Raw genomic sequence first — 13,044 nt, 5'->3', positions numbered from 1 at the left:
TTAGGGAGTGTGCCTAGGCCCTGAGTTCAGCCTCAAGACCAGAAAAAAAAAGAATCAAATATTACCCATGCTGGTATGGCATTGTCTGGTAAGCATGCAGACATATAGATAGTTGGGCAAATGAGACTGGTGCCACAGGGAGTTAGACTGGGAGAGCTATAGTGATTTGAGCATCACTGGTGGTACATAGTCTATATGGCTGAAGCTCTTTATATTGTTTCCCTGTTTATAATCATCCCAAGGAATGTCAATCCCCTTTGACTTTTATGAGATCACTGTGGCATTCTGAAGACTTTATATAGAATAACTTATTCTTTTTCATTTGCAGATTTTAGAAATACTAGTTTTCTGCATCCTCCTCTATTTCCACAAAAGAAAAGGAATGACACACATTGCAATCCTGCTGGCTCTGGTGGCACTGCTGGGTAAGGGCCTGTGTTATGTTCTTGTCAATTTAGTCTGGCTTCAGACTAAGTTGTAAATGAGCATTCTACTCTTGTCTCACTGTTGCCATTTCCTGATAGAAAAACACAGAGTCTAACTTCTACAAATTATAGTTTGCATGCCCACTACCTAATTGATATGTATTTAATTCTTTTTATGTGTATATGAGGACACCTAGAGTTTTACTGATAAAGACAACCAACGTCCTTTGCCTTTATTCTGAAATGTTGTTCCTGTGCCATAAGTTTTTGTTTCTTCTGAGAAATCTCTGTCTTCTGTGCAACCTCCTCTTCTGATTTAGGCACGATTTATTCTTTTTCGGTGAGGATCATCTCCATGTGGCAGGGGAGCTGGTGTATGGGTTACTCTAACCATGAGCTCTGTTAGGACAGCATCATATCTTGGGTGCTTTGTTCACCTGGATGTGTTCAATGGCCAGAGAATCTCCATCTAAACTCTTCAGTTCAATATTACTCTGCATTTTTAAGGATGTGCAGCAGAAATTCAGCATTCTTTCCAGGCCACCAACCTTGTTCAGCCTCCCATGGTTTGGCCTAAGCATACTTACCAACTCCACAGCCTCAGTGGCACACCTTGCTTCTTGAAAGTAACATCTCTCAGATACTTGTGGCTTTTTGTATATCCACACCTTTCACAGCCTGAACCATTTCTTGGGTGTTCTTAAAGTGATAGTCAAGATTTGAACCTCTTGATTTGCATGAGTTTGTGGGGTTTTCAAGGTCAAGGGAGTAGCAAACGATTTCTACAGCTCACCTCAGGCCACTTACAGGAAGAGATGTTTGTTCTTTTCTTTTTCTGTCCTAGGGTTTGAACCCAAGGGCTCAAGCTTGCTAGGCAGGAACTCTTACCACTTGAGCCACACCCTCAGCTATTTAATTCTTTTTTTAATATATATGAGGATTTTTTTTCTTCTTGGCCAAGTTTCTATTTTTTACTCCAGTTATTTTTCTTTAAAAATAATCAATACATTATGGAAAATCTGTAAGAAGATGCAAAACTACATTAGCAGAAATATAAGATGAATAGGAGACTACACTCAGCTCCTAGAAGATAAAGAAATGCATAAAAATGTTAAGACAGAATATCTGAATATTTAAATCAACACCTTTTATAAATCCTGAAAATGCAGAGTATTCCTTCTGTCTAGTGGCTGTGGATCATCTTCAAAATTGATTTTATAATTGACCACAAAGATTTTATAATTGACCACAAAAAAACACTCTTTGAAGTAGTACAGAGCACATGGTCAGGACACAATGAAATAAAAACAGAAAATAATAACAAAAATAGAAACCAACAAAATCCTACCACCTGGAAATGTTAACAATGATACTCTCAAATTATAGCTGGGCAAAGTAGAAGCCACAACTTAATTGCAGCATGTATTTTTAAAAATTATTGTGAAAACACTTAACATTAAAACATACAGTTAATGACTAATTCTGTATTTAGAAGATATTAATTGCTTTAAATGTAAGTCAGATCGCTCAGCTCAAGGAGTTAGAAAAATGCATGAACTAAAACTAAGGAAGGCAGAATGGAACAAAATTGATAAAAGCAATAATTAGTGTAGTAAATATAAAAATAGATTGATAAGTGCCTTCAACAATCAGTTCTTAAAAGACAATAAAATAGATCCTCTATCAGGTAAAAAAGAAAGATCACAGTATTCAAGATTAGAAATGAGGGGCTGGGAAGTTGGCTCAGTGGTAGAGTGCATGCCTTGCAAGCATGAGGCCCTGGGTTCGATTCCTCAGCACCACATAAACAGAAAAAGCTGGAAGTGGCGCTGTGGCTCCAGTGGTAGAGCACTAGCCTTGAGCTGAAGAGCTGAGGGACAGCGCCCAGACCAGAGTTCAGGCCCCATGACCAGCAATAAACAAATAAAAAAAAATTTAAAAAAAATAAAAAAAAAGATTAGAAATGAGATGTAGATGGATAGAAAAATTGTACAGATATGTGTATACATTTAACATAACTAAATTGATTATATTTCTTATTTGTAAGAAACTTAAAATATGATTTTGTTGTGCCAGTCCTGTGGCTTGAAATCAGGGCCTAAGAGATGTCCCTGAGCTTCTTTTGCTCAAGGATAGAGCTCTACAACTTGAGCCACAACTCCACTTCTGGCTTTTTGTTTGTTAATTGGAGATAGGTGTCTCACAGATTTTCCTGTCCTGGCTGGCTTTAAACCACAAACCTCAGGTCTCAGCCTCCTGAGTAGCAAGGATTACAGGTGTGAGCAACATGCACCCAGCTATAAATTATTTATTGTTAAAAGAACACAAATGGAAGAAATAAAGTAGTTGTCACAAAGCCATCTTCTAAAAACGAACCAGGCCTAGACATTTTCAAAAGTAATGTCTTCAAACTTTTAGGGAACAAATTATTCTGATATTGTTGGAACTATTTGAGGACATAAAAAGAAAGTTTTCATTTTTTAAAACATAATCAGATAATACTGGTCCCAACTCTGAACAAGATAGCACAAATATAGAACATTATGAACTAATTTCACTGCCAAATATTGACGCAAAAATCCCAAATGAAATATCAGCAAATGGAACTCAGAGCAAATCGTGCTTCATGACTAAGTCATCTTAATGGGACTGGATCTTTTCCTTTGTAACACTTATCACAATTTGTACTTACATACCACACCTTCTTTCCAGTGCCTGTGTGTCATTTACAAAAGCTGGTTACATAATTGACCACAAAAATTGTTATTGTTATGATATTATCTTCCTGGCCAGATGAATTCCATGAAGACACAGAATGTCTTTTGTTTATACTACCTATACTTTACCTGGACCTGCAATAGAGAACACACAACATTAACTAAGAGGACAGTTCTTTTAAGAAATTAATTATTATAGTTTGTTATGATAATGTGTCAAAAGGAAAATACCAAGGTGTCGGTCAAGTGATACAAACTTTGATTCATAAGATAAATATGTTCTGGGGATTTAATATACAATTGGTGACTAATGTTAATAATTGTATTGGATATTCAGAATATAAAGAAAATAGATCCTGAATGTTCTCAACACATACACACACACAGATAATGATATAAATTACTTGATTACCTGATTCTGATAATCATTTCCCAATATATAGGCATACTAACTTGTCATGTTGTACACCTTAAATTTATACAAACTTTTTATTTTTCAATGATATCCTAACAAAGCTTGGAAAATGTGTAAAAAGGAAATATCATGTAATTATCTCGAGAGGCCTTAAAGGCATATTCAAGTTTATGGTTTATTACTAATAAGGAACTGAAGGGCAGAAGTGTTTACATTGCAGAGGAATATTGCAGAGGAAAATAATGCCAACCCTTCACTGTGTTTATCTTGCTGTTTGAGTATTTTACAATGATAATTAGTGACTTTTATCAGAAAAAAATGGTTATGAAAGTTATGTAATAGCTCTGAAAAATATTTATGCTATTATGTGAAATGGAAAACACAGCATACTTACCTCTATTATGACTGAAAGCATGTCTGAAACACAACTAGAAATGAATTGGAGGGAGTGGATGAGTGCAGGTATTTTCTTTACTGCTGCTATTGCACTGGTTTGTGTGGTAGCATAGAAGAGGGCAGTAAAGAGAAAGAGAACATGAGGACAATGAGCATGAAGGGAATCTGGCCTCCATGAATGGTTTCCTTAGCTTGTGATTGTGATTGCCTCTCTTTTGCACATCTATATATCTAAATGCTTAACTGACTGTTTATAATTCTATCAATTTATTGGGTTCAAGGTGGTGGTGTGATATGGATACCTATCAATGGAAAAATTAAATCAAGCTAGTTAATATATCCATCACCACAGCTACCAATTTTTATGATTAGAACATTTCACATGTGTTTTGTTTTTGTTTTTTGTTTTTGTTTTTTGTTTTTGTTTTTTGCCAGTCCTGGGGCTTGAACTCAGGGCCTAGGCACTGTCCCTGAGCTTCTTTGGCTTAAGGCTAATACTCTACCACTTGAGCCACTGCACCACTCTGGCTTTTTCTGTTTATGTGGTACTGAGGAATAAAACCCAAGGCCTCATGCATGCTAGGCAAGCACTTTACCACTGAGCCACATTCCCAGCCCCTCAAATATTTTTAATCTTAACACTTTTCAATGTTCTAATCTTGCTGCTTTCTCCCCAATTTTTAAATGTCCATAGAATCTCAGCCAAATGGGGGAAGCATAGTGGCTTTGGGGGTTTTGTTGTTGTTTGGGTTTGTATGTGTTGTTGTTGTTGTTTTGAGTTCTATGGCACAGTGTGGTGAATATGGTTAAAGACACAGGGTTTCCTACAGGAATCTGAAGTCTGTAAGCATAGTCCTTTCTAGGATCAGGAAGCTGGGAGAGGCGGGAAGTCCTCTCTATCCTTAGCACACTGTGGTGATTTAAACAAAATTAGCAGATGAAACAGTAACGACTGTGATCAGAAGACATGGATCTAGGATCCAGCCATCTAGGAAGTCCTTGGGATGGAGAACTAAGAATCAATGGAGACGACCAGATTTTTTAAATGGGGTCAGTAGTATATTGGGGAAAAGAATGATATTGTAACAGTAGAAGAATATGTTTATTGTTAGAAATTGAGAAGATGGAGAAGGTTACAAGGGGAAACCATAAAAATTATGTCTTGGAGCACTGTAGCACCGTTATGACAGTATGACTGGCATAGCCTGGAAGGCTCTGGGCCGCTGTTTCAGAAGCTTTACAGTCAGTGGCTGTCAACACAGTAATTCCCCTCCAGGTGATTTTTCCAAAGGAAATAGGCAGAGTTGATGGACAGGTTTATGTTCAAGCCTCAATTTTAATATTAAGAAAAAATAGATTCAATTTATATGTCTGAAAATAAGCAATTGCCAAAATACATTATACATTTGTACAGAGACAGTCTTTACAGCCAATAAAAGTCAGGCCTTAGAAGAAAACTTCATGGCAAGTAATGGCAATTGAAACAAGTTCCTAAGTAGTGCATGCCATATGACTCACATGCAGTGATACTTCCTTCCTCACAAATATAGAAACAGAGGCTGGGAAGGGGCTCAGTGGTAGAGCGCTTGCCTTGCATGCCTGAGGCCCTGGGTTCGATTCCTCAGCACCACATAAGAAAAAAGCCAGAAGTGGCGCTGTGGCTCAAGTGGTAGAGTGCTAGCCTTGAGCTGAAGAGCTGAGCGACAGCGCCCAGGCCCAGAGTTCAGGCCCTACGACCGGACCACCCCCCACCCCCAAAAAAAACAAATATAGAAACAGTGATGCACTCAAAATGGTTTCGAACTGTTGAGATTACAGGTGATTTTAGTTGTTCTTTCCAGGAAGTTTTACATTTTTTCTGAATTTTTTTTAATGAGCTTATGTACTTTCATAGATTTTTTTAAATGAATTTAAAATTTGTTCAAAGAAAATAGTTTATTCAGATTCTGAGTGCTTTGGATAACAACTGACATTATCATAATATAGTTTCTTCTAGCCTTTTTTTCTATAAAAACATGAGTATTTTCTATTTTTATGTATTCTATCAACCATCTTCCCTCCAAAAAAACTTTAAAGTATTTGATACTTGCCTAAAAATACCTTGCTGACTTAAAATAAATGGTGAATAAGCAGTTGGTGTTGTTGTATGCTTCAAAAAATTAATGGTTAACTGGTTAACTATAAAAATTGATAGAAATTGATAAAAATTCAATAAAGAATTCTAACTTCTGCTGGACACTGGCGGATCAAGCCTATAATCCTAGCTATGCAGAAGGCTGAGATCTGAGGATTGCTATTTGAAGCAAGCCCAGGTAGGAAAGTCCACAAGACTTATCTCCAGTTAACCACCAAAAATCCAAAAGTGGAGCTGTGGCTCAAGTAATAAAGCACTAGCCTTGAGCACAAAAGCTCAAGGACAGCACCCAGGCCCTCAGTTCAAGCTCCAGGATCAAAAAAAAAATTCTAAGTGTGTTTTTTGTTGGTTTGTTGTTGTTGTTTTTTTAATCACATGCTGGCTAAATTAGATGACCTTTAAGGTCCTCTGCAGTGCTAAGGTTCCTGGGCTAATGGAAAAGTGTGTTCAACTCCTTCTCCATTAATTATCCCTTGGGGAGATTCAGCTATTCAGATCACAAAACTATAGCCAACATGTGCTCCAGTTTCGGGCACAATGTTTGGAGAGGAAATCAGTATCCCTGAAGAGCTGACAAACTTAAACTAAAGTGACACACAGATCTCTGTAGATATTTTAAATTCTTAGATTAGCCAAGTTATGACTGTGATCATGATTAATCAAATACAACATCTGAAATATGTTTTAAAAAAAGACCAGATCAAAAGATATTGTAAGGTGTAGCAGGTTGTAAGACCCTCTTGGTTCAGATTGGGGATTTATTGATAGAATTTGTCACCTGGTTTTCTCTGGTAATTGTGATTTTTAACTGGAAGAAAATGCCTAACTTAGAAATGTGCTCTTGTCCCTTTCAGATTAAAGCATATTTTTAGGTTTTTGGAAAAGGAAGTTTCTTCCTAGTTAACTTTCATGTATTTAAAACATATCCTCTGTATATTTATATAGCATATATTTTATATGTTGTTCTCTTTCCTCATATGAGAATATAAAACTAACCAGATATATTATGACCAAATAGCAGCTTAGGAAATATATGTCCTTCACATTTGCCTGTGATTTATAATTATTTGATGCCATGTAAAAATTGTGAACTTTCCGTGAGTTTCAGCTAAAACATGAAATTGTAACATAACTTTAAGGGACCTGAGACAGATAGAAAATATTGAGTTCTTCATAGAGAAATGTGAGAAGAAAATATTTGCTATTTTTGTCATACTATAACTATCAAGACCATTTTTCTTGCTTTTTTTAAATTGTTGTTGTTAATTCAGTCCTGAAGCTTGAACTCAGGGCCTGGACTCTTTTCCTGAGCTTTTTTTGCTAGTCCTCTACCACTTGAGCCACAGTTCCACTTGTATGTGGGGGGGGGGGGTATGTGTGTGTGTGTGTGCATCTTTGTGTGTACGTGTGTACGTATGTGTGGTTAAAAACAAGAGTCTCACAGACTTTCTACTCAAGCTGACTTTTGTACTACAATCCTCAGAACTCAGCCTCCTGAATAGTTAGGATTACGGGCATGAGCCAGCATCCCAGCTCAAGTCCATTTTTCTTAATTGCTATTTGGAATCCATGAAAAATTTGTTCTCATAAGGGATAGGTCCCTCTTTAGCACAGAAAATAAACAGATATTGCTTTGTAAGTAGATTTGAGTTCACTCAGAAATGAATAGCTCTGGTCTTGTCTCTCATTGCTATCTTGCAAAAAGTATTTTTAAGGAAACTTCTAGGCATCTACTAACAAAAACGTTCACATTCAGACTTTTCACAGCTCTTGGTGAACTCAGAGTATTTAGTTTTCCACTTCCCAGTCTTCTCATCTATTTAGATTTCAAGTTTTTAATATAGTTCAATGGTTTCCCATTAATGCCGCACTGATAATCCGAGTTGCTTCACCCCCCCTCCTTTATCATTTTTGCCACCCAGTAGTAATTAAAACCTCCACAGCATCCTTTCAACAGTTAGGCCTAGGAAATAAGCATCTGGCCCCCAAGATAGAAAGCATCCAGGCCCACAGTGTATCTCTAGATGATTAAAGCAATTTTGAGTCCAGCACACTGAGCAGTAAATTCTTCTCTATACCTCTTACAGTTGTTTTCATTCTGTAAGCATAAAATTGACACATTTGCTACTCCACCAGGAAACCTTAAGCTATGTATCTATAAATCTGGGTCAAATGTATACTTTATTTATGTTTTTGTTTTCTCTTTCAGCCTCAGTGACTGCTATTTCAGTAAAAGCTGTCTCAGGCATGATCACTTTTTCTATGACGGATAAAATGCAACTAACTTATCCAATCTTCTACATCATGCTTATCATCATGATAGCATCTTGTGTTTTCCAAGTCAAGTAAGTTAGCTTCCACATACTCACTAATTTTTCAACGTCTCTACGCTTCTCTGGGCATTACTCTCTATTGGTTTTAGATGACAACTAAAATTAGATAAAATAGATTTCTAAAGGTGAAGGGCCTTCAGCTTACCCATAGCCAACATGCCTTGCTTTCTTCTTTGCATCCAATAATACATTTTTACTAAGCCTTGTCTTCATGTCTTGTGTGTTCTTAAGTGCGGCCATAATCCAGCTAAGTGCGCTTTGATGCTTTCCTGATGCTCTTCTGCTTGTAATTAATATCCATCATACACAGGTTGTCATTAGCAATAAATCAAAGGGGCAAGTCCACATCCAGAATTTCATTCTAAATATGGAAATTTGTGAACCCTTCACCTTCATTTCTGAGCTCATGCTCATTAACTGCCCAGAGATGGACAAAACCAGACATTTGGCCGGGAGGAAAATCCTTTCTCCAGAACTTTGCATCTTTGGCCAGAATTTCCTCTGCACCCACAGGATTGCAGAATGATTGTTTTATGTTTCTCTTGGGTCTTAATAGTGGTGACATGGAACATTTTCAATTTCTGTGTTCGTCCCTCCTCCATCTCCATCTGCTATAATCACACACACCCCCATTTCACATTGTGATTATGCCTCTGCCTGCTGGGCTTAAGTTAGCCAAGGGGATTTCTGTTCACCCTAAAGTGCTATGTAAAAGCACCAGCCAAGTGCCAGCTAGGAAGTTAGAGTTCAAACAGAGAATGCGAGTGATTCCTTCCATAGATTACAGAAGTATAGTCATTATTGGCTAGATAGAGGCTGTGGAGGGATCCTGGAGAAATCCAGTCCCTTTTGTTGTTGTAGTTGTTTTGGTTTGGTTGGTTTGAGGGGGAGGTGTTATTAGCGTTTGTGCTTTCTAGGCAAGCACTCTGCCACTTGAACCACACCTTCTGGCCTGAAACCCAGTGTTTACCATAGTTTTATTTGTCCCTTTCTCATATAATACTGGGTGTGCTTACAATATTTGAATCTTGCTATTGTGTTTCTTTTCTATTCTAAGTTAGTTGATACTGCAGTGGTATGTTTTAGGACTGAGTCAGTATCATTTTCCCTAGGCTTTGCTTCGTGAATTTATAAGGCAGACACAATCAATGGTAGATGACATCTTGTGACCCTGATTTAACTCCCTGTCCCCATCACTGTAGAACTGTGGTCTTTGGCCCTGGTTGCCCATCATCATCACCTGAGGAAGTTTAGACATACATGTGAGCATGCATGTTACATGCATATCTCCCTGCAGTTATATGTCCCTACATCCATGTATGTGTGCATATGTACTTGGGATTGACCCAAGAGATTTGTTGTTCACTTGGGTTTTTGTTTTTTCTAGTTGCTGTAGAGTAGAACCTAAGCATTGGACTTTTTTTAAGCGCTTAGGTGATAGTCATGTACATCTCTGCTTTGGAACACAGTCTGATCCTCAGCAGAGCAGCACGCCGCCGTGTGGGAACCTGGTTCCTGATGGTGGCCAGAGTAAGAAGCTGAGCCTCCACATGTGCGCCGCAGCTGGAGCACTGAGCATTGTTTTTGAAACATTAAACATTCCTTTGCTTCTCCGTCTTCTTTTTTGGCGCGTGGCATGTCAATGGATAGCTATACAATTCCCCAGATATGATATTTAACAGATTCTAAGGTCTATTCTAATGAATCAACCCCAGTGTGATACTGGTCCAGCAGCCTGAATCGCTTCCAACTCAAACTTCTGTGGCCTCGGAATATGATTAATTGCTTTTCATTGTTACTGTTGTTGGTTTAAACAGACCATAAAACCTGACATCTGATCTCATACATCAGATGCATATAAGCTATGACTGCTGATTGGAAATGCCCTTTTGCTGCACTTCCTTTCCCTTTGTACTTGAAGCTAAAGAACATGTATTTCTTGAGGTTATTGTTAACTTTTTGCTGAGTGTTTCTAAGCCCAAGTTTCAGTAACTGCCTTCTACTCTAGGTTCCTGAATCAAGCCACGATACTCTACACTACAACAACAGTGGTGCCAGTTAACCATATTTTCTTTACAACCAGTGCCATCATCGCAGGTGAGTCTTGGCTTTCCTTATGTCAGTGCTTCCACCCCAGCACAAGCATAAGTGAAGTTTCTCTCACAGTAAATAAGGGAACCAGGGAATGAGTGATGAGGAACAGTGGAGTCCATATCCCCCCAACCTCTACCCAGTGTCTGAATTTCTTCTACTATATCATCTAGAACAGACCATACTATTGATGCTCTCTGTCTCCTGAGACAGCACAGTCTCATTATACATTAGAAGGTATTTCCTAATCTTCAAATAGTGAACACTCATCATGTTCTGTTTTCTGCAATAGTCCCTTTGCCAGCCCTTCCAATAATCAAAGCAATGGGAAGATCCTTTCTAGGCTTATTCTGGCCAAACACACCAACTCTATGAACTCTTTCCTACCTGCCCTCTTAGATAGAAACTAAAACCTTTTCTTTCCTGGACTGCTTTCTGCTGTTGCACCTCTTATATTTTAACATCCTTTTTTATTATATTACAGATACAATACTGTTTTTTAAGTACAGATATGAAATTTGGGCCTACCCAAAATAGTGAACCAAAAGCAAATTCAAGTACCCATTTCTAAATCTGGTATTCATATACCCTAATTCATTGGCTTATTTGTTGTACTTATTACCATCTCATCTTGAGGGTTCATTTCTCAATATAATGTTTCTGTATGTTGAAGCTAATTAGGGACTATCTATTTCCTAAACTACATGATTTTTTTATGTTATAGAAGTCACTTTTCTTGCAAGTGGGCAACTTTTTAAAGTAATTAATTTTCAGTTTCTCAAAATTGAACCCTATGTTTAAAGAAAAAACTATATCCCAAAACACTATTTTTAATATCTTTTCTCTCTGATAAAAGAAAGTATATATTGACATGCTCTAGAATTACTAGAAAATGAAACTAGGACAAAAGAAGAGTTACAAATGTAAAATGAGGAAGAACAATAAAAGGGATGGCATTGGCCAAGACAAACTGAGTGATTGAATTGCAGTCCCTTTGTATAACTACTTAAAGATAACAAGAAAAATAGGAAAAATTAAAATACAGAATTACCAACAAAATAAATATACTAATAACCAAAGATGAAAACATAGTAACCATTAATATGCAGAAAGACACGGAAAGCTGCGTAGTTCCCTGAGCAGGTTTTCTAGGTGGACAGGAGGGCTGGGTCTCCATGTTAAGCACATGAATGACTGATAAATATGTTAGGAGGTCTGAGACTTCCTGAGAGTGGTGACAGTTTATCTGATTGGTATTACCTGAAGGATGGAAATAAACTTTACTAACTTTATACCCACTTACTTTTAGAAGTAAAAAAACATAATACAACTGATATATATAATCATACATATGGATAAACATAAAACATGAATTTAACTATGGAACTACTTAGGAAAAAGGGAAAGGGGAAAGCAATAAGAGGGCGGATAAGCTTGAAGTACGTTGCAACTCTATATGAAAACAGCTTAGGGGCTGGGAAGGTGGCTCAGTGGTAGAGCGCTTGCCTTGCATGCCTGAGGCCCTGGGTTCCATTCCTCAGCACCACATAAGCAAAAAGAAAAAAGCCGGAAGTGGCACTGTGGCTCAAGGCTAGCCTTGAGCTGAAGAGCTGAGGGACAGCACCCAGGCCCAGAGTTCAGGCCCCACGACCGGACCCAAAAAAAATTTAAAAAAAAAAAAAAAAGAAAGAAAAGAAAACAGCTTAAAGAAAATTGTTGATCAATAGAGGGTTGGGGATGCTCGGAAAAAGAAACAGGCTCCATTTTAGGGAGGGAAACTGGTGGAAGGAGGTAAGGCTAAAAGGAAGATAAAGAAAAGGAATGGAGTCAAAATAGATTGTATCTATGAAAATAGAACAAGGAAACCTGCTGAAATTGTTTTAGGAAGGATCAGAGTGCTAGAGGGGTGAGATTGTAAACATTTGTGAAAATTCCCCCTACCCATATAACTAATTTATGCTAATAACAAAAATAGAATGCATAAAGTGTAGAGAGGATGTGGAGAAATTAAAACTGTAACTTATGCACTGTTGGTAAAATGTAAAATATTGCTGCCATTATGGCAGACAATATGGCAGTTTCTCAAAATTTGAATTACCATATAATCCAGCAATTACACTTCTGAGAGAACACCCAAGAAAATGAAAGCAGGATCTTAAAAAGATATTTTTACATTTATGCCAATGGCAGCATTAGCCACAATAGCCAAAGGGTAAAAGAAGCCCAAATGACCATTGACAGATTACTACATAAAATATGGTATAGACATTCAGTGAATTTCAAGAGAAAGAAATTCCAATTCATGCTACAACATGGATGTAACTTGAGAACCTTGTTCTATAAGAAATAAGTCAATCACAAAATGACTATGGTAACATTCCATTTGTTTGAAATACCTAAAATATTCAAATTTACAGAAACAAAAATGTTGGAGGTTTCCAGTGACTATGAAAAGTATTAAATGGGGAGTTTGTTACTGAGAACAACTGAATTTTCAAGTTTTAGTATGAAAACTTTCTGGAAGTTGGCTGTG

General features: G+C 37.4%; 1 protein-coding gene across 1 annotated transcript in view; it reads left to right on the top strand.

The window, feature by feature from the left end:
• Nucleotides 1-13,044, top strand: part of Nipal2 (NIPA like domain containing 2) — a 78,006-nt gene that overhangs the window by 58,486 nt on the left and 6,476 nt on the right. Inside the window, exons 6-8 of the mRNA XM_069991123.1 lie at nt 329-425; nt 8,297-8,432; nt 10,429-10,517. Coding sequence (XP_069847224.1) covers nt 329-425; nt 8,297-8,432; nt 10,429-10,517 — 322 coding nt within the window. The remainder of the gene's footprint in view (nt 1-328; nt 426-8,296; nt 8,433-10,428; nt 10,518-13,044) is intronic.

This window comes from Dipodomys merriami, unplaced genomic scaffold, assembly GCF_024711535.1.
Source record: "Dipodomys merriami isolate MVZ:Mamm:240054 unplaced genomic scaffold, mDipMer1.0.p SCAF_4, whole genome shotgun sequence".
Classification (NCBI taxonomy): Eukaryota; Metazoa; Chordata; class Mammalia; order Rodentia; family Heteromyidae; genus Dipodomys; species Dipodomys merriami.
The sequence above is the reverse complement of the archived record's forward strand: the minus strand, read 5'-3'. Positions and strand labels throughout refer to the sequence as shown.